This window comes from Petaurus breviceps, unplaced genomic scaffold (assembly GCF_028583685.1).
Source record: "Petaurus breviceps papuanus isolate PSGF00001 unplaced genomic scaffold, PetGlider_PUasm1.0 115, whole genome shotgun sequence".
Taxonomy (NCBI): domain Eukaryota; kingdom Metazoa; phylum Chordata; class Mammalia; order Diprotodontia; family Petauridae; genus Petaurus; species Petaurus breviceps.
Window position 1 is genome coordinate 3,830,879 of NW_027185612.1, and position 22,456 is coordinate 3,853,334.

Consider the following 22,456-nt stretch of genomic DNA (forward strand, 5'->3'; position numbering starts at 1 on the left):
GCAACATTATCAGAAAGATGAATTCAATTTTGGCTAAATTGAATTTAACAACCCTGCTGAACTCTCTCAACATTCCCTTCCAAACAACTTTAAAATAATTGCCAAATCAAATTTTGGAGTAGTAGGGCCTAGAAAACGTCAGAGTGAGACATATTTCCAGCCAAAGACAACTTAGGAGGTTGGCAAGGGTGGTCTGTGACCCCAGGATGAGAGCCAACCTGGAACAAGGTGGCAGCAATCCTTGGAGGTGGCTGAAACAGCAGGAGAAGCAGAAGTAGCTTTGGGAGCTCTCGACCCAGGGAAGGTAAAAGGCAGGGGTAGGGAACCTGTGGCCTTGAGGTCACAAGTGGCCCTCTAGGTCCTTAAGTGCAGCCCTCTGACTGAATCCAAACTACATTAAAAGGATCCCCTTAATAAAAGGATTTGTTCTGTAAATCAATCAAACTGGCCCACCCAAAAACCAGAAGGATAAGTAGCATTTGTGGCTTTAGGGAAGCAGGAACCCTTCCTGGGCAAGGGCTGGAACACAGAGAACCTGAGTTTAAAATTCAACCTCAGACACTTATTAGCTGTAATGCTAGCCAAGTCTCTTAACCCTGTTTGCCTCAATTCCTCATCTGTAAAATGAGCTGGAGAATAAAATAGCAAACCACTTCAGTATCCTTCCTAAGAAAACCCCAAAAGGGGTCGTGAAGAATCAGAGACAACTGGAAAAACAACTCAACTCAATGAAAAAATGCCTAATTGCCTCCATACCTCTCCACAGAGAGAACTGATGAACTCTGATACAGACTGAAGCACACTTTTTTTCTTTTGTTTTCACATGTATTTGAGAAATACTTAACAAAGCAATATTTTAAAAGGTTACCTGGTAAACCAGTCAATCTATAATGATGCTTAAGAATTTTATGAATGCCAAATTCACAGTTGAGGATAGTCTATCCTCACTCAGTATTTTTACAGTTGTAATGAAATTGGTCTACTTGGCACTAGTTTGCAATTTCTACCCTGACACATGAAAGGGGTCCCCCCTAGGTGTAGTAAAATAATGACAGTTTTGCCTTTCTTGTATGTTAAATTGCACAAATGATGATAAAATTAAAACTACATATCTTTCACTCATTGAAACAATTAACTACTAAGTTATATAAAATATGAAGTTTGCTCACAAGGAGACAAATATCTATGGCATAGGGGTGAATAAGAAAAAAGCAAAGAATGGATTCAGCAAACATGTTATAAGGAATTTGATGGCAAAATCAATTTCAGAGGAGAAAGTCTAAGGGGAGAGAACAAGAAAAGTCTTCACAGAGTAGTCAGAACCTGACTTAGGCCTTGAAAGAGCTTCAAATGGAAATGGCAGACAGTAAAGGGCACAGGATTAGATAGGTACAGGAGAAAAAGGAAGGAAAGTAATTTAGTATGACTAGAAAACATCTTGTGAAAGTAAGTAGTTTGAGATAAGGCTCAAATGTAGGGCAAAATTATATTGCTGAAGACTATCAGGAAAACAATGGAGAAACCATGAAAAGTTTTTTTATAGCAAAAGAGTTTTATATTGGAGTAATCCATTAGAAAAATTACTCTGGCACTAGCACAGGTGTAAAGAACGGATTATATAAGAGTTTAATGTAGAGCATAATCTAACAAATTGTCTTACAAAGATCATACTATCTCATTTTTTAAAATAAGAGACCACAACTAAACCATAACTTGCCATGAATAAGACAGACATTGTACTGCTCATTAACTCATTAAATAGAATGACTCAAAGTCATTCTAAGAAATTATTTTGATTCAATATAAATGCCACCTCACTAACTTAACCTAGAGACCAATAACTAAATTAAATTCAAATAAATATGTTGTTACAAGGAGGTGAGCAGAAATTTAAGATAATTCCAGCCACAAGGCTCTTTTTGAGAGAAAAAAAAATTCTACATATCCTTTACTTTTCAATCACTTTCCTTTCTAAATACATATATCACACTCTTATCCAGTCAGTCATCCTCTGAAAAAGAGAAACAAGTAGGGAGGGAAAGAAAGAAGAGAGAAAGAAAGAGGGAGAAGGAAAAGAGAGAAGGGAGAAGAGAGAGAAAAGGGGGCAGAGAGAGAAAAAGGGAGGACAGAGAAGAAAAAAAACTAAACCGATCAAATTTGACCAATATTTTACACCAACAGTTCCCAATCTGAATTTTCTATGCTCTTCCCAAGCAAAAAAATTTTTTTTTACAATTCACTTCATCTTTTTGTCCTCTACATTCAACTTAAATCCACTTATATTTTGAGACTGGGTGATCATTAAAAATGTGGAAAAACTCGAAGGCACTAGAAACTGCTGGAAAATATTTATGAGAATTAAAGAATGAAAGGATTCAAAAGTTGCCTCACAACTATACATCATGAATACATCCTTTCAAAGAAGAGCTGGAAACTATTGGAGAGGCAAACACAGAACCACAATTATCATCACTCAAACAACAAGCAACTTTTTATTGCACCTACAATAGGGCAGGTGCTGAAAGTAGAAGTACAAAAAAATGAAACAACACCTACATACCAGGAGGAGTAGTATTATAACAAAACACACACCAAGTACAGATATAAATATGTTGTGTAAAAGAAAGCTAATAAATAAATACATATTAATTTCAAAGATGTAACACTATCAACTGAGATATCAGAAAAGGTTTCTTACAGAGGAAATTGATAGCTTTAAATAATATGAATTTTAACTACTGAGCTTCATTTTAAAAGAGTGGATTGAATCCACGAACAAGTGAAGTTTATATTTTCAGAAACAAAACCATTACTGATTTGAAAGATTATACCTGAATCACCTACATGTAAGTCAGACCATTGGAGCCAATGTAAAAGGTCACTTGCAGTGACTGTAAAAATAAAATGAATTTAAGTAAAAATAAAAAATAGACAATTAGATAATCTAAACATATTTTGGACTGTTTCAAAAAAGGGATATGAAGGAAGGAGTAATAAGCATGTCAACCAGAATAACTTTCAAAATGATTTTTGGAAATTTGAAAATCACCAATATTGGGCGGTTAGGTGGTGCAGTGAGTAAAGCACTGGCCCTGGAGTCAGGAGGACCCAAGTTCAGTTCCATCCTCAGACACTTAACACCCACACACAAAAAACTAGCAGTGTAACCTTGGGCAAGTTACTTAACCCCAATTGCCCTCCAAAAGGCAAAAAAAAAAAAAAAGAATATACTCACAGTATATTCTTTCACCTCACCATTTTTCAATGGAAATCTTTAAAATAAAGACTTTTAAAAAAAAGATATGAGAAAAAAATTAAACAAGCATTGCTACCATTTTGAAATAAGTTTGCTATTATCTGATATGTTCCCAAGCAGGTTTCCCCATCTTTATAAAGAATAGAATGATCTTTTCATAGCTCTTCTTTGAGGGTGCTGTTTGGTAATGAAAATTTTGCAGTATTCCCTTGTCATTGTTCTATTATTCTTTTCCTTTACACTGCTGAAATCAACATGTATATGTTATACCTGGTTCAGCTTAATTTGCTTATCATCAATTGATATTTTTTCAATGTTTCTTTGCATTTATCTTATTTACAATTTATGAACCACAGGAATATTGCATTACAGTCAAATGCTTCAATGTATTTAGTTAACCCCAATAAATGGGCGTTTACTTGATTTTCAGTACACACTCACTGCAAAAAGTGGAGTTAAAAACAGTTTTGTATATATTAGGGACCTTCCTTTTTGTTAACAACCTTCTCGAGGCAAATGCCAAATCCTATAATTTCTAAGCCAAATGGCCTAAACATCTTAGTCACACTCACAGCATAACTTCAAAATATTTTGCACAACCACCATATAAATTCACATTCCCAGAAACAATGCATTGGCATTCCTCCTATTTCTACAGTCCCTCCAACACTGACAAGAAACATTAATACTTCAAATTCAATATTTCACTGTTTCATAACCCCCCCCCCAAAGAAATGCCTAGGAAACACCTTTCTATTTCGCAATAATCTTTCCCAAACAACAAACTCCCTGAAAATCACAATGGTCTCCAACTAGAAACCAACAATTTCCTCAGATAAAAAATAATAAAACAAAAACAAGAGACTGACCAAAAAAAAGAGAAACCATAAATCTCATTCATACCTAAAACAATTGACCCTGAAAACAAATCAAAAAGGAAAAAAAATTAAGTATCACTAAATTATCTGAATGCCATAACCAAAAAAGAGCCTAGATTTCTATTTCATGAAATCTGCCCAGAATTCTTAAAACCAGAGAACAAAAAGAAAATGTAAAGAACCCACTGGTCAACCTCCTGAAACCACAAAATAACTGCCAGTAAAAATCAAAACCAAAATCCAGAGCTTCCAGTTTTAAATATTACAAGCATCTAGAAATGAAAAGATTCAAATACAAAAAGCCACCATCAACATAATACATGATTTAGCAATCACCATCACAAAGAAACAGAGAGCCTGGATCTGATATTCCAGAAGACAAAGACTTAGAACCCAGGAATAAGTTACTGAGCATATCATACTCCTACAGGAGGAAAAAAAAAACAGACTTTTATTGAAATAGGGGACTTCCAAAGTATTCTTAAGAAAAAGATTAGAACTCCAGAAAACAATGAAGTTCAAACATAAGAATTAAGAATCTTAAAGAGAGAAATATGAATGATTGATCAAATGGGCCAAATAAGGATAAACTAAATTTCTTTACTAAAAATATAGAAAAATGATACATCACCCCGTCATCAACACTGGTCACAGAGGGAGTCTAAATTAAACAAGGCCTAGGAGTGCTTCTTCTATATCTTGATGATTTTAAGAATGGAAAGAGAGATCAAGAAAAATAAACTAACGTGAAAACAGAAATGAAGGCTAGGGGAAATTATCTCACATAATCAGGGTGAACAAGGACACATCTGAGAGGGGTGGGGCAGGTGAGGCATGCAATCAAGAGGCTGAGACTTAACGTCTCAATAAATTGAACTGCACAGAGGGAAGAAAACATGTATATGATTGTTAAGTAAAAAAGAAAAATGCTTTTTTTAAAAACTAATAAAATAACTAATTATCCTTAAAGAGAAGAAAATCTAATTATTAAAAAAGAAAATTCATAAAAATTGAAAAGAAAATGAAATGTCATTATCATAAACTACTTTGTTAAATTATGTCAACAGAAATAATGTCAAAGAAATAGATGAATTGTCACAAAAAAAATTCTAATAAACTATGTAAATAATCTAACATTAGGGCAGGAAAAGTTAAACAAATCATACATCAACTCCAACTTTTTTTACATCAATGAAAACAAATTTACAACTGAATTTTAACAAAAGAAAATTAATTTCCATATTACAAGAACTATTTTCACCTTTCGAAGCTCTAGCAATGTTACAAATATACTCCTTTTTTTTTTTAAGATAGCAGAGGTTTATAATACTGATATTCAGATTAATCCTAAAAAATATAGGCTTGGTAATGAAACAAGGGAGAGAGAACCCAAAGGAAGAAAACTGTAAACTATTATCCTTAATGAACATTGATGAATAAATTTTAAACAAAATATAAGCAAATGCACTACAACAACATATTGAAACATGACCAGGTAGGAATTACACCAGTAATACTGTACTAGTACAACATTAAGCTATCAAAATGACTGATTAAATTAGAAACAGATAATTAAAATCATGTAATTATATTAATGTATTCTGAAAAGAACTGGCAAATTACAACACCCTTTTCTGATTAAAAAAAATTAGATAGAATATGAAAAAATGACCCTGTCCTTAATATAGTAAATTGTATCTAAATCTAAAACAAAGAGCAAATATCTCATATAACAGAAAAAAGTATGAAGTCTTTCCAGTAGATCAGGGGTAAAGCAAGGATGGCCACTGTCAATTCTATTATTTAATAATGTGCTCAAAATGCTTGTTAGAACAGTTAGACAAGAAAAAGAGACTGAGGCAGTAACAATAATAAAAAGGAAAACCAATCTTAAAAGTCCTAAGCAAGATACCTGAGGCAAGTGAAAAGTCTGTAGAAACAAATTCAGCAAAGTTGCAAGATATTTATGTATCTTTATATATTTATATAAATCCACATAAAATCACCAGCACTAGAGAATGTTACCGATAAAACCTACCAGAAATTCCACTTAAAATAATTATCAAAATGTATAAAATATTTCAAAGCCTATCTATCAAGAGATATCTAGGAACAATATAGACTGTTAACAAAAACTGTCCTTTTATTAGTCTTCTCCATTTCATGCTACATTACATCGTCTTATCACAAAATCTGATAGACCTTGTCTCATACTCCATGACACAATGGCCCAACATGAAAAATAAGCTTTATTCCTGATTTCCACTTTGAGATATTCCCTTTGTCACCATTATTCCATTGCCTTTCTGTTTTGAGTTTCATTCCATCCAAATAAAATACTTAATCCAGATTCTAATGACAGTTATCCACCAGTACTCAAGTTTTTGTTGTTGTTGTTATTGTTGTTTGGGGGGGGGGGGGGGGGGGGGGGTGGGGGAATTAAAGGGGATTTATTTGCAGATAAAGGCTGACTATGCTATTCTCCTGCTCAACATGTTTTAGCAGCTGCCTATTATACACAGGATAAAATTCATGGTTGTCTATTTGGAAATATAAACTATAGCTACTTCAAAAAATCTTAAAAGCCAGACTGATTTCTCTATATTAGACTTCATCTAATAATTTAAGGTTCCCCTTACATAATGTCTTCCATCTTCAGATCATTGCACAGTTTACTACTTACACTTGAAATGCTTTCTTTCTACTTCTGGAACTCCTGGAACCTAGCTAGCTCCAATGGACTTGAGATTCATTTCTAAACAGAGGTCAAGTGCCACTTAACTACAGAAAGCCCTTACTAATAACCGCAAATCATTATCAACTATCACAACAGTTACTTTGTAGCTATTTCTATTTATTTGTTGTTTTCACTCAGTAGAAAATAAGCTCCATGAAAGCATGTATTTCCTTTTTCCTTTGTATGCCCACCCTGGCACCCTACCAAGTAGTGAATAAATGTTTCTTAAATTGAGTACAATTATATACTTTCTCTCAAACTCAACAATGCTATGCATAAAGTAGGCAATAAATCTAACTGCTTATGTATCATATTATCCTAAGTATTTCCTTTCTAATGAATTTTTCTTCGAGGACTTGAGAAAGTTAGATATGTGTACCAAAGCAACACAGCACTCTTTTTCTATAATGTAAAACCTTTACCACATGTTCTATTCTGAAGTCTCTATGACACAGAAATGACCTTGGGTGCAGGGTATGAGCTCCTGTAATAATCAAGAAAGGCTTCATGCATAGAATAACCTACTGGATGACCACAGTATTAAGACACACCTAATTAAATTCAGAGTCTTATCCCTGGAAATTATGAAAGGTGGTAAAAGGAGAAGGAAAAAAGACACATTACCATTAACTCATGATTACACAAACATTAATGGCACTACCGTAACAAAGGCTTGGAGAACATTGATTTTTATCATTAAGCTGAAGAACCCAATGTGATGAATTTACAGATCTCTTTAAAAAAATAAAACTAACAACCACTACTAGCATGTATTAGCTCTTAAATTTCACAACCTAGGTCAGTAAAAAGTGAGCACATTTAATAGGATTCTTAATTTATTACCTGTTTCAACGGTGTTTTCTGTTTCTGCTGCTTCCAACCCATCCATGCTATCATCATCCTCCACTGTAGTTTTTCCTCTATTTCGAGGCCTATAAATGAAACAATGAAACCTCATTAAATTATAACATTAACTTTATAGCTATTTGCATTGTACCTAGAACAGAAGTATGTGAAATGTACTAATACAAAAGAAAAATTCTCAAAAATTAGATCCAAATTACCTCGCAGAAGCTGAATAGCTGCTAGCTTTAATAGTACACCAGTTTAAATAAATTGTTTCCCCAATAGTCTTCTCCAGAATAGAATGCTTTTTACACCTTGAAAAGTTCTCTGAATAGTTCTATGCAGCAACATCTGGGGTTTACTGTAATTAATTCTAATGTAAAAGAAAATGCGAATGTAATAAGCATTATCTTAAATATGAAACAGATTTCAAAATGATATCTAAAGGTAAGGTTGTGACTTTCCCTTTCCACCATTCATTTTCTACACTAATATATTCCCTTTTTTCTCTTTTAAATCTTCATATCAGAACACCAGAGCCTCTGTTTTTCAAATCATTGTGTATGTTATTTTAACTTTTTCCAAAGTCAAGAGATTTAGGCTACAATAACTATATAGTAACAACTTTACCTTTATATATCATCTGGAATCTTTTATTTCATATTTAAGATAAAGATAGGATAGGATAGGGACTCAAAGGAAAAGAAGATTTTAACAGGAAGCCTGAAAAATGCTATTAAAACATGCTTGTTTATATGAAAAGAATGGAATTCTGAAAAGTCTGGAAAGTATAGACAAGCAGGACAGTTTTGAGAATGACATATGGCACTGCACTTGAGTATGCACAAATCTACACACTTAGACACACATCCTTGATGAGGCAGTATTTTATGGGATTCAATTTTATTTTATTTTTTAAATTATGTGGCTCTTACATGCCAGTATTAGTAATTTTGTGTCTAAAACCACCACTGATGTAATATCAAACACTAGTTCTCCAATGCCCTCCCCTCCACAAATTCAGATATAGTAACTATCATTGAAAGTTTATGCAACCCTCTGCTCCTTCAGTATGCATGCTCTCTCTGCTTCAAAGAGGAATTTATATTTCATAGTGTGATAAAAACTTCGTTATTACAGCTCCTCAGAGTTCTACTTGTTTTCTACCATATCTCCATTCAAATTATATATATCCCTTGTACCTCTCCACCATCATTACCACCCCACAGTTCTTTCAAGTTCATAAAAACCTTCCCATGCATCTCTGAATTCCTCAGTCATCACTTCTTACAGCTCTATAGTATTTTGTAATGCCTACATTTTAGCTTGTCCAGCAATTCACCATTTGATGGGTGTGTCCTCATATCAATAAAAATTAAGTCCCCATATACACCGAAATACTTGCAGCAGCACTTTTTAAGATACCAGAAATTACAAAATCAAGTAGATACCCATTGATTGAGGAATGGCTAAACAAAGTTGGGTACATGAATGTAATGTAATATTACTGTGTACTAAGAAATGATGTACAAGACAAATATAGAGAATCATGCAAAGATCTGATGTACTGTGAAGTAAGCAGATCCAAGAAAACAATATATACAGTAACTACAATTATAAAAATGGAAGGATCACAACTGGAAAAAAATCAGAATTTAGTATAATCAAATTATAAACATCAAAAATTACTCAGAATGATATGAGGACACACCAATTAACTCCTTAGTGGAAGTGGGAGGACCACAAGTGTCATTAACACTATACATTTTTTTCCCCTTTTAAAAACACTTTGTCATATAGCATGGCTCTACAAAATTCAATGGGAAGGATACTGGGAATAACTATGGTGTTAAAAAAAAACCTTCAATAAAAACGCTAAAAAAAAGATTATAGGATCACGGAAGTAGAGTTAGAACTAATTTAGTTCAACTTTCTCATTTTGCAAATGAGGAAATGAAAGCCAACAGAAGTTAAGTGACTTCACTAAGGTAGTAGCAGAGTCAAGAGTCCAACCTTGCTACTCTTCACTTCCAACATAATGTTTCCTGTATTATACAAAGATTCTTCCTTTAAAAGGAGATGAAGTTAAGAAAATAGTTGTGGACAGTTCTGAGCTGCCACCTCTGAGATCTGGCTTCTTGGTCCACACTCCCCATCACTGTTTAACCTGCAAAAATGTCTGACAAACCAGATATGGCTGAGATTCAGAAATCTGTTAAGTCTAAATTGAAGACAGAAACACAGGAGAAAAACCCAATGTCTTAAAAAAAAAAAAAAGGAGAAGCAAGCAGGTGAATCGTAATGAAATCTGCCCTGCCAACATGCACTGTATATTCCACAAGCATTGCCTTCTTAATTTGACTTCTTTTAGTTGTTTAACTTGTAAGATGCAAAGAGGTTGGATAAAGTTTAAATGACTGTGCTGCCCCTTTAAGTATCAAAAGAATAAATAACTACTGACATTGAATTGAATGAAGGCCAAGATGGCTGCCTCTTTCCATCTGCCTATATCCTGGCTAATTTGGGTCCTGGTGGCATTAGAAAAAAAATTTTTTTTAAAAGAAGAGCTTGCACCATGGGGTGGCTAGGTCGCGCAGTGAATAGAGCACCAGCCCTGGAGTCAGAAGGACCTGAGTTCAAATACAGCCTAAGACACTTAACACAAAAATTGGCCATGTGACCTTGAGCAAGTCACTTAACCCCAACTGCCCCTCCAAAAAGCCACCAAAAAAAAAAGAGTTTGCATGTTGGTGAAAAGAAGAAGCCCGGTGGGACTACAGTAAATCTACTTAACAGTAAAATGGAAAGCTGTACCAAGGTCCTGGCAAGTTGTAAAACGCAGTTAAACAGAATGTCTTTTTTTGTTGTTGTTCAAATGATTTTAATTATCGGAATGCACAATTTTTAATATGCAAATAAAAAGTTTTAAAACCTGAAAAAACAAAGAAAATAGTTGTGACTAAAGGAAAATGCACTAAGCCTAGAAAAATCTAAAATTAACTCTGAAATGTTTTTTTTCACAATCAAAAATACAAAAAAAAAACCAAGACAAAGAGTTACTTTTTAAATTTTTATATAAAATTTACCCTCCCAAAAAACAGCAAATGCAAAAGGAACTGAATATTTACAAAAATATAAAATCTCCCCAAAACAAGCCTTCTCCACAAATAAATGAAAAGATAAGGAGAGAATTTGTAACTGAAAATAAAACTGAATTTAAAGAATAAACAAGATATCCTGCTGCTCTTACTGAGTCTTGCCTCAGTTTTACTGAAGCATAGACCATTTGTTCTAAGCTTTTTCCCAATTCTATGCCTCAAATACCTAATTATCCCTCATCTTTTAAGCATTATTCCCCACTCCAAAACTTCATTCTAACCTACTGCTTCCCAAATACAGCCAGACTTTTACCATTCTTAAAACCTTCACATAATACAATCTTCCCCTCAAAGTAATATATCCTACATATCTCCTTCATTCTATAGCTAAAATCCAAAAAAGCTTTCTGGTTTCAGTAGCTCTTTTTGTTGGTCTTGGGATTTTTTTTCTTCTATTTTTGATAATGAAAAAAAAAAATTAAGTTGCTAATTTGTTGATTTTTCTAGGTTTTTAAATTATATACTCTAGTTCATGTTGGCATTTTCTATTGTGTTATCATACATTTTCCTGAATTTTAGTTTTGAAGTTTAAAAAAGAGAGATGAATATCATTTTTAGATGGACTACATGGATTTTGTTATATTTCACTGCAATTAATTAACTTTAATATGCTACATTGATTCTATGATATATTTATTGACTAATTATAATCAGTAATAACCATTATCTAGCTTGAAGGGAAGATTATACCCCCAAGAAAACAGCAAATGCAAAAGGAATTAAAGATTTACAAAAATATAAAATCTCCCAAAACAAGCCTTCTTGCCTCACTGCCTCTACTTCACCTTACACTCACTTCAACCATGTATTCTAGGGGCAGCTAGATGTCTCAGAGGATAGAGTACTAAGCCTGGAGTCAGGAAGATGTGAGTTTAAATCTGTCCTCAGACACTTGACCCTGGGCAAATCACTTAACTTCTGTTTGCCTTAATTCACAAAGAGTCAGACACAACTGAACAACACCAACCAGAGCATGCCTTACTTTTCTATCTTCTCTTTCAGGATGAGCTCATTCTAATGGATGAGTTTGATGGAATCCTAATAAAGGCCCCGTTCCAATATTCTAACTTCCTTATAGGTCCCACCTAACAGCAGGTCCACTGCCCCTACCTAGCCACTCACCTCCCTCTCCACAATATCCTAACTTCTCCCAAGAACAGCAGGTGTGTCCATGAACTCATATTTCCCACAGAACAGCAGGTGTGTCCATGTGATGGGAAACCAGTCACTGCCTCTAGCTAGCCACTGCCCCCAGACCTATTTCTCATATCTCTGACAGAAACAACAGGTGTGTCCATGCACTCAGTCACATCCATCTAGTCTCAGTCAGAACCATAATACTCTGCCAAACAGAAAGCAGCATCACCAGGAAGCTCAAGCAGGATATGGACCCCAAACAATAGAAGGGACATTCCCTAAGTAGGCACCTATGCAGTAATAGTAAAGAAAAGACCTAGAGTAAACTTATGATATAAAGAAGTTTATTATAATGTCATTATCATGCCTACATATCCCCCTAATGGGTTTTTCTATATGCATTATGGGTAACTGCATACCCAGTTCCACTGTGACTGGGACTCCTTCCCTATTACTTTATCCCTTAAACCCCTCCTGCCTTTTTTAATAGTCATAATTTCTGTTAGATAATTGCATCTTTACCCTATAAAAAATCATCTTGCTTTCTCTGAAGTTGCTGGTTCCTCTTCAAACTTAACCCACTTTATGAGAGGTATTAATCTCTTAATAAATGCCTATCCTTGGATTAGAAGTGAAAAAAGAAAAAGACAAAAAAAAGGTCTGACTCTGAATCTTTGAGACGGTTCCAACACAACTCATCATAAGACTGCAACAGGTTTTTTATGTAAGTAATTCTTTATGTAAATAATTCCCAAACCTACATGTTCAACACTCATCTTTCTCTGAGGTCTATCACCATGGGGGAAGGGGGAAACAGGATGACATCTCTAGCCTTCCTAATCTGTATCTTGCCATTGGACCCAAACAGCTCCAGAGGAGAAAGTAAAACTGGTGACATTGCACAGCCCTCCCTCATTTAAATACAACTCACTTGCAAGTAATGGCATCACCTTCCTGATGTCATGGTCCTCCTTGAAAAAGACAAACAATAATCACCAACAATTGTCTACTCAACATATTGGCCTCCATCTCCTAAAGGCAACTCAACTTCACTATTTCCAAAACACAACTCATTAGATTTCACATTAACTTAGGAGCAACTAACTTTCTCCATGTGGTAGGAGATGGCTACCCTTCCTGATACCTAGATTCATAAACACTAAATTATCCTCAACTTTTAAGCCTGTTAGACATTTACTGTTTCCAGAAAATCAAGTGGAGTGTATTTGGTTATTTAGCACCTTAGATAATCCCAAAATATGTCATTTTTTGAGGCCTAACATTTGTAGTTTTCCAAAAGATTATAATCATCCCAAAAACAGTCATCAGGGTATAGAAATTCATCTTGCCTTACTAGAAAGTTGGGGGGTGGGGATATAAGAGAGAACAGATTAAGGAAAGGGGTATTCAGTAGGCTAGCTATTTTGGGATGGGGGTAGGGGAAAGATAGGGAGAAAAATCCATAACTCAAAATCTTGTGGAAATGAATGTTAAAAACTAAAAATAAATTGGAAAAAAAGAAACTATTAAAAATCATCCCAAAAACAATTTAAAAAGTTCAAATCTTTAAAAAAAATAAAAAAGAACTAAAATCACTATATCAACAATTCAATACTCATAGTAGCCACTATGAATATGGATGGGTATTTCCAGGGTAAATTCACAAAATATAAATCTCTTCCTCAAAGGCAAAAACTGAAATATTTATTCAGATACCAGAAAGTCAATTCTACAGGGTAACAAAGAATTTTATACAAATCACCAATCCAGGAAAAACTGACATCACCAAGCCTTCCCTCCATTAGGCCTCACCACAAACAAGCTCCCCTAGGCAAAATTCCTCCCTCTCTCACTCAAGCTAGCTGCTCCGCCTCCATCTATCTTCCTGCTCCACCCTGCTGAGCAAGTTCCTCCTACCATGGGCTCCAAATGACTCAGGCAATCAGCTAGACTTAGAGCAGGTCTAACAGGCCTACTAAAGGGTGGGAAAGATCTTCCCATTACAATTACCATGTGTCATGTCCTCACCAAATCAGTGTTTGGGAACTTCATAAAGGTAGGCACACTAGTTTTGTTTTTAAAGTCGTCAACTTCATCAACAAGCACAAATATACAAGGAGGGAAAAAAGCCTCTAGAATGGAATGTAAAGTTTTAGTAACACAGAAGAAAATTAGCTCCTTTTTTCCCATTATAAAAAGAAGTTTTACTGATGCTTTTTGGGGTATCACTAATCACTTAACACTAGCAGTGTGACCTTGAGCATGTCACTTAACCCCAATTGCCCTGCCTTCCCCACCCCTCCAAAAAAGACACACAAAAAAAATTTATGTGACATAAGTCAACTTTCATAATTATGGAAACAAGAATTCTAAAGCTAAATAAGTGATCTGAGTTATTACTTGCAGATGGCCTAGCCATACCAGAACTAAAACTGTATTAAAAAGCAGAAACCATCAAAACCAGTGGTGGATCAGTGGAATAGGTTAGGTACACAAGACACAGCAGTCAATGACTATTGTAATCTATGGTAGGTTGTTGTCCTTCATTCTCAAAGAGGACCAAAATGACATCACTCTGCTAGAGCCAAGTTACAGTGTGTCCAACTGTGGCTGATCAGACCAATACAAGTTCACAATGTTCTATCACAGGTTGGGCACAAATAGTCCATGTCAACCTTTGGGGTGGATTTTCTAAATTTGCATATCTTGTGTTCCTTTTGAGCTTCTTCAATTCTACTTTGCTCAAAGAGCACAGCAACTTCTCTGATGTGGGCACATCATGCTAAGTAGTCCTGTGCCAGTGTCTCCCATGTCACACAATCAATTCCAAAGTTCTTAAGAGAGGCCTTAAGAGTTTCCTTGTATCGCTTCTTCTGACCATCATGTGAACCCACTGCCCTGTGCGACCTCTCCATAAAAAGTCTTTTTTGGCAAGTGTATGTTTTGCATTCAAACATCATGGTTAGCCCATAGGAGTTACACTCTCTGAAGTACAGTTTGAATACTTGACAGTTTAGCTTGAGAAAGGACTTCAGTGTCTGGTATTTTATCCTGCCAGGTGATCTTCAGACTCTTCCTAAGATAATTCAAATGGAAGTAATTCAGTTTCTTGGCATGGTGCTGATATACTTGAGGTCAGCAGGATGGCTCTTCAGTTTGGTACTCAGTCTAATACCTCTTCTCTCTCACCCTTTCCTTCGAAGTCTCCCAAACACTGAGCTTGCTCTGGCAATGCATGTATCAACCTCATTATCATTGTGTAAAACTCTGAGAAGTACACTACCAAGGTAAGCGAACTTACCCACAACATTCAAAACTTCTCCATCTGCTATTACTGATGGTTCCAAGTATGGATGGTAGTACTGGTAGATGTGTTTTCTTGGTGTTAACCGTGAAGCCATAATTAGCACAAGCAGCAGAGAATAGATCCATACTTTGTCACATCTCAGCTTCAGAGGTTGCAGTGAGTGCACAATCATCTGAAAACACAAAATCATGTACCAAAACTGCACTATGCTCTTGGCTTGTAGCCTTTTCAAGCTGAAGAATTTACCATCAGTACAATTGCTGACCTTGATGATACGTTCATCCTCACTGAAGGTATTTGACAACATGGCTGAAAACGTAATACATGGGAGGAGCAAGCACATGGCCTAGTGCTCCATTAGTGACTGGGAAAGCACAAGAGCATTGTCCATTATCCAGAACCTGGGCAAGCACAAAGTCATGAAGTTGACTACAACACCGATGAACTCCTCCAGGCAACCAAATTTTGACCTAATTTTCCATAAGCACTCATGACTGACAGTATCAAAGCCCTTGGTCAAGATCTGTAAACATTGTGTACAATGGCTATAGTAATTTGATAAACCCAAAGACTCCAGCTTCTGGAATAAGAACTCATGTAACAAAAACTGTTGGGAAAACTAGAAAACAGCACAGCAGAAACTAGGCACATACCAGCATCTTAATACATACCAAGATAATGTCCAAATGGGTACACAATTAAAACTTAACTCCTCTCGGCAATACAAAGATCCAGGACAATTCCAAAAGACCCATGATGGAAAATGCTATCCACATCCAGAGAAAGAACGATGGAGTCTGAATGCATACTGAGACATACTATTTTCTCTTTTTTTTTTTTTGTTTCTTCTTTCTTGTGAATTTTCCCTTTGGTTCTAATTCTTTACAACATGATTAATGTAGAAATATGTTTAACGTGATTATACATAGATAGCCTATATCAGATTGCACATCGTCTTAGGGAGGGGTGATCAGAGGAAGAGGGAGAAAATTTTGAACTCAAAATCTGATGGAGGTGAATGCTGAAAACTAAAAACAAATAAGATTTTAGAAAAACAAAGTTATTACCTGCCATAAAAGATGTTACAAAAACAAAGTTATTACCTGCTATCAAAAAAAAAAAAGAGAAAAAAAACTGAACCTATCTTTGTATGTTTCCCTTAATGATAAAAATTCCCTAAGAACAATAACTACTTCAACAATTAATCCTTTCTCATTCCATACCAAATTAAGCACACTATTTGTGTATATCAAACAGAAAGTTTTTTTGCATAAAAAAGTATAACTACAAGGCAATCAACTAGGAAATATCTTTCAGTAGTTTTGTCACCTTTTATATTTTAATCACATAGCCATTTATAATCTACCCTAAAATGTGTTTTTAAGTTAACTGTCTGGCCATCTCCACACCATGTCCCCATCTAGTCTTTCTCATTTAGAATGCAAACTCACTGAAAATAGAAAATGTAGGGTGGTTAGGTGGTGCAGTGAATAGAGTACTGGTCCTGAAGTAAGGAGGACCTAAGTTCAAACCCGACCTCAGACACTAGACACTTAACTAGCTGTGTGGCCTTGGCCAAGTCACTTAACCCCAACTGCCTTGCCTTCCCCCTCCAAAACTTAAAAAAAAAAAAAAAAAGGTAGAAAATGTTCCTGGGGTCAGCTAAGTGGCACAGTGAATAGAGTGCCGACCCTGGAGTCAGGAGCACCCGAGTTCAAATCCGACCTCAGACACTTAACACAAAAACTAGCCGTGTGACCTTGGGTAAGTCACTTAACCCCAACTGCCCTCCAAAAAGCAAAAAAAAAACTAAAAAAAAATGTTCTTGCTTGCATTTCCACTACTTGCAGTGGGGACCTTGGTACACAATATGCATTTAATAAAAGCTTTATTCATCTAGTCAACACTAAGCAAAATACTGTTATTTTGTGATCCTTTGTGATCCTTATTTGTTTAATCCACTTTATATATATACACTTTATGTTGTTTTTTATATATAATAATATACTTTAACTATTTTTTTAAATCAATACCAAATAGTCTGGATACTAATAATTAATTAATAATATAGTTTAAGGGTTTAAGGTATGAAGTACTATTTCACTTTTTTTTTCCTACTCTTTCCATTCAGATTTGACATTTTATTCTTCCAAATCAATTTATCTTGTTTGGCTCCATAAAATAATTTCTCATTACCTGGACTAGCATAGCACTAATCATTTTTTAAAAGTCATTTGTAATTACTGAGGGCAAGGGGGTGACAACTCTTTACATCCCCAACATGGATAATTCATTGTTGGGCATATATCCCTGTAGGGCTAATGGAATATAAGATCTGCCCCATCAATTAATATATGATGACATGTGTTCTCTTTTTTCCTTGGAACAGGGACTGTGTTTTCCAGGTATAAAGATCAACAGGGATTTCAATCACAAATGCCATACTGCTTTGAACTCAGGCCAGGGTCACAGGCATTGAGACATCTTGAATGAGCAAAAGTCCATATATTGCTTTGCCGGAGGAGCTTGCCTAGGGGGAAACTTGCTTCCAGCAAGGCTTTCACACCTTTTGGTACTGAGGTAATCAGGCATTGAGTCATATGGGTCTGGATGCCTTCTGTCTCACAGCCAATTAGAGGGAAAGGGGGCAAGGGAGGGGATGAGTGTTTTTGTATTCTAAGGTGGGATTTTGTTTTGGGGCTCACAAATGGGAACAATGTTCATCTCAGGTCTTTGTGACACACAGACACACACACACACACCTTTATGACCCCACATGTTGGTGCTCCCTGGTCTGGTGATTATGTACCTATTACTTTATTTACATAGTTGGGGCCCTGTCTATTGGATTCTTTCTTGGATACTCAATTCTTTCTACTTATCTGTCTGCATTGTTTAATTAAAGATTGCTAACCCCTCTAAAGCAGTCTTTGCTTTAGAAAAGCGGATCATCAAAGAACCTGTGCTAGCAGCCCTTCTGTATGCTCATGTTATTGGTCTTTGTAATGGCAAGCACAGAAGTAGTTACACCTTGTTTCAGCTACTGAATTAACACCTTGTTTCAGTTCAAGTTTCTTTTGAGCTTTGTATCAAGTCTGCTAGAAATAGAATGTGTGAACCCTAGAACTCATGAACTCCTGCAACAAGAAGGGGAGGAGCTAATGACCATATATAAGGAGAGGTCTTCGCTAGAGGCAGAACTGAGAAGAAGACCCTTGTGGTGGCAGAGTCAAGGAGAAAACTTGTGGTATGCTGGCACTGTTTGTTTGCTCTGTGTTGATGCTTGTGCTACTTTGTACAGAAGCCCTGGGACCTTACTGGAAGCTCTGAAAGAGGATTTTCTGGTTTTATGTTTACAGAAGGCCTGGAGGAGGGTTTTGGAGGTCCTGGGACTTTACTGATGATTTGTGCTGACCCCTTGGACCTTGTTTGTGGGTCTACGTTGATTTCTATGTTTATGATTTATGCTGACCTTATTTGTGGTTCTATGTTGATTTCTTTGTTGATGATTTGTGCTGACCTCTTAGACCTTGTTTGTGGGTCTGTGTTGATTTCTATGTTGATGATTTGCGTTGAGTTCTCAGACCTTGTTGATGGGTCTGAGTTGATTTTACAGGCAGATAGTGAACTGATGATGGTGCCGGCAATGTGCATGAATATTATTGTGGCTCTGTCAAGCTTTGTGTTCCCAGAAACATGAACTGTGAAGAACTTGAGGTGCACTGGACATTGTGAACTTCAATATAGAACATGAGCTGGACAAGGAACTGGGAGATGCCTGCCTTTGAATCTAGGTGAGTTGGAACTGGGACCATGGAAGAAGAACCATGGAAGCTGAGAGCCAGCCTTGAATCAAGCTGAAAGAAGACTTTACTTGGATACTGTGTACTGATGCAGAAGATTATGATTTACTGTTACCTAGGGGTGGAGAACTTTGACTTTAGTACTCTGTGACTGAAATAAGGATTTTGTGATTCACTAAAGGAATATACCTTGTTGAAAACTGTGTGACCACTTTGGTGAAAACTATGTGGCCATTTTAGTTATAAGTTGTTGAGTTGTGACATGGTGAATGCTGTATTTTGATTTTCTGTGATAAGCTGTAACATTGTGAATGCTGTTATTTGATTTTCTATGAATGTATAGCTTTGATTTGTTATTGAATAGAGAGCTCACCCTACTATGTAATCAGAACCTTGAAAGTTGTTTACAGCAGCAGTCCTCTGGAAAGCTTTTCCTCTGGAAAGCTGGAAAGTGGCTTTACAATCTTACACCTCCACACCAGTTACAAGTATTATTAATGCTATAATCCTTAGGAGGATAAAGGTACAAACAGTCCAGTATATTCACTGTAGCATTTGTTTGCAGTACCAATCAACTAGAAACCAAGTATATTGCCCATCAACTGAAGAATGGAATAGTATTTAGCATTAAGAAACGACAAACAAAAAAATTAGGGAAGCAAGTCAAGATCTATATGAACAATGAGAAAATAATATTGTTCCTTTCACTGTAGGAATAGGTAAGGGAAGACTATGAGTATAAAAAAATTTCATGTATTGTCAGTATAGTTCATGTGCTGTTTGGTCTTACTGAATTGCTTTCTTTGTAACATGAGAAGGATCAAAGGAAGGGGATTGGTGGAGATACCTGGAAATATATCAAAACAAAAAGTATCACTAAATATTTTTAAAAATATATCCTGGTTGTTTCTTCAATTCCTCTCATACATTTTTGATGAGAGTGTGGAAGGATTTAAAGAGAGGAAAAAATAGGGAAATAGACACCACTTTAAAGTTTATCAAGTTTCCTCCTAATTCTATACTCTCAGGTTAGACCACTAATATCTCTAATATCTCCAATGAATCTGCCAATTTTAAATTCCTACAACCCAAGTGTGATGGCACCACGGCCGAACTCAAGAAATTCACAACCTGGTAACACCCTACCTCCTGCTTGGTTGTATAGTACTTTTCCTCATGGGCTTTTTATTTCTAAGTAAATGTCCATTCCTGTCTTCAAACACAAAACGTTACATATCCTACCTCAATGTCTTTAAAAACGTTACATACCCTACCTTAATGTCTTTATAGGTTTCCCTCCTTACCCGGAATGCTTTCCCTCCTCAGCTCAGATTCTTTAAAACTGGTTCAGCTCAGGTGCCACCATCTTTAAGAGCTATTTTCTAATTCCCAAAGTTGTCAATGCACTCAAAGCATTTTTTACTTTGTATGCATCCTATATGTTCTTATCAATCTGAACTATATATCTTTGTGTATTATATTTTGCATGTATCTTGTCTGTGAACATGCTATGTATACACCACTAGAAAAATTTTAATGTCAAAGCAAGGACTGTCATTTTTCTCTTAGTGGCAGGTTCTAATAATTAAAAAGTATGTAAATTTTTTTTTAAGCAATTGGGGTTAAGTAACTTGCTCAAGGTTACATGGCCAATTATTTCTAGGTGTGGTGCTAAGTATCTGAGCCCAGAATAGATCCCAGGTCATCCTGACACTGGGGCCAGTACTCTTACTCACTGCACCACCTAGCCGCCCCAAAAGTATGTAATTCTTAAATGTTCATTGAGGCTTACTGCTATAGTTTTGCTAACTCCAGGGCTTCCTAAACAAAACTGTTAGAAAAATCTCTTCTTCTCTACCCATTTCAAATGTATTACTCCTATATTCAAAAATTTACAGTGGAATCCCACTGTCTTTTACAACCTCTCCAACTTGACCAGCCCTTGGCTTTCTTCCAACCTTATCCATTTTCCCATGAGACCTTCATTCTATCCAAACCAATCTAATGGAAACTTCTTACAATTACAATTAGCTAGTACATCTCTTCATGTCTTTGTTCAACTTCTTCCCTGGCTTACTATTTCTTTTAAAACACGGGTAAAAATATTGCCCAGAAAGTAAATCTGAAGTAACTTTAACATGATGATTTCCCTTTTATGAGCGCAAACTTAGGAATTTAAGTATATTGTATTGAACTTATTGATAGATGTTTTGATAACATCCAGAGTTCAACTTTTTTTTTTCCAGTAAATTTCACTACCTACTAAAATTCATCTTCTCCTTCCCTCCATCCAAAAAGGATCTCTCAGTTACATGAATAAATGAGTAAACACATTACATTCAAGTGACACAGAACACATAGCCCAGAACTGAAAATGTCTCATTGTCTAGCTTTAGTCCATTATGTTTCGCTACTTAAATTTTATGTAGTCACTGATCAGAGTTCTGAAGTCATTCAAATTTATTTTCCTTTACATCATTGTTCTCAATTGCACACATTGCTGAGATATACACATATGCATATATATGTGTGAATAAAAATATATAAAGTGATACAAAATGAAGATTCACAATTTCATACAGAATCCTCAATCTATGTTCTACTGTGCACACTGCTAAATTTTTAGTGTTTAAGAGCAGATTATAGTCTATGTCTCCTCAGAACACACCCTTCTAAAAACTTTGACGATTGTGTGCTTTTTTATCCCATGTTTTATTCTTTCCTTTTATCTTTAAATACATTCCTGATAATTCTTGGGGTTTTTTTTACCAAACTTTCTATAAATTAATTTTTAATTCTCTGTATTATTCAGTGAATGGTGATAATTTTCCTTCATCATTCTCTAAAGTAAGATTTTTCAATTAACTTCATATTGCATCCTAGTCTTTCCCTTGGATGCAATCCTTATCTTCTTCCCAAGTCATTAAATACATACTAAGTGCCTATATCGTGCCCAGCACTAAGCATAACTCAAAAGAAAAAAACAACAACTATAATTCTTCTTTCCTGAGGAGTTTGCAATCCAATGAGATAAGACTATATATAAGGAGGGGGCTGAGAAGAGAGGCAGAGGGTCATACAGAGGAAATCAAGGAGAACTGGGAATGAGAAAGGAAGAATTAAGATGGAAATTTCTGAGCTCTCTATAAAAAGTGGTTTGAAAGGGAAAGCTTACTGTTCTGTCCTCTGATCAGAGGGGAGAGGCAACTGAATTGTACAGAGGAGGTTTGAGGATCAAAGCTGAATTGATCTCCATGATCATCAACTTCCAGGTGATGAGCTTATACTATGGTAGGCATATCATTCAAGCAGAAAAGCTGGTGATAAATGAAAT

The 22,456-nt window shown here is 35.6% G+C and overlaps 1 protein-coding gene and 1 pseudogene across 9 annotated transcripts in view; one reads left to right on the forward strand and one right to left on the reverse strand.

The window, feature by feature from the left end:
- Positions 1-22,456, reverse strand: part of KMT2C (lysine methyltransferase 2C) — a 336,336-nt gene that overhangs the window by 232,813 nt on the left and 81,067 nt on the right. For all 9 annotated transcript variants that reach the window (XM_069084226.1, XM_069084177.1, XM_069084204.1 and 6 more), the window contains one exon: positions 7,715-7,803. In XM_069084226.1, coding sequence (XP_068940327.1) covers positions 7,715-7,760 — 46 coding nt within the window. In that variant the 5' untranslated portion in view covers positions 7,761-7,803. The remainder of the gene's footprint in view (positions 1-7,714; positions 7,804-22,456) is intronic.
- Positions 9,177-10,667, forward strand: LOC138158202 (thymosin beta-4-like; annotated as a pseudogene).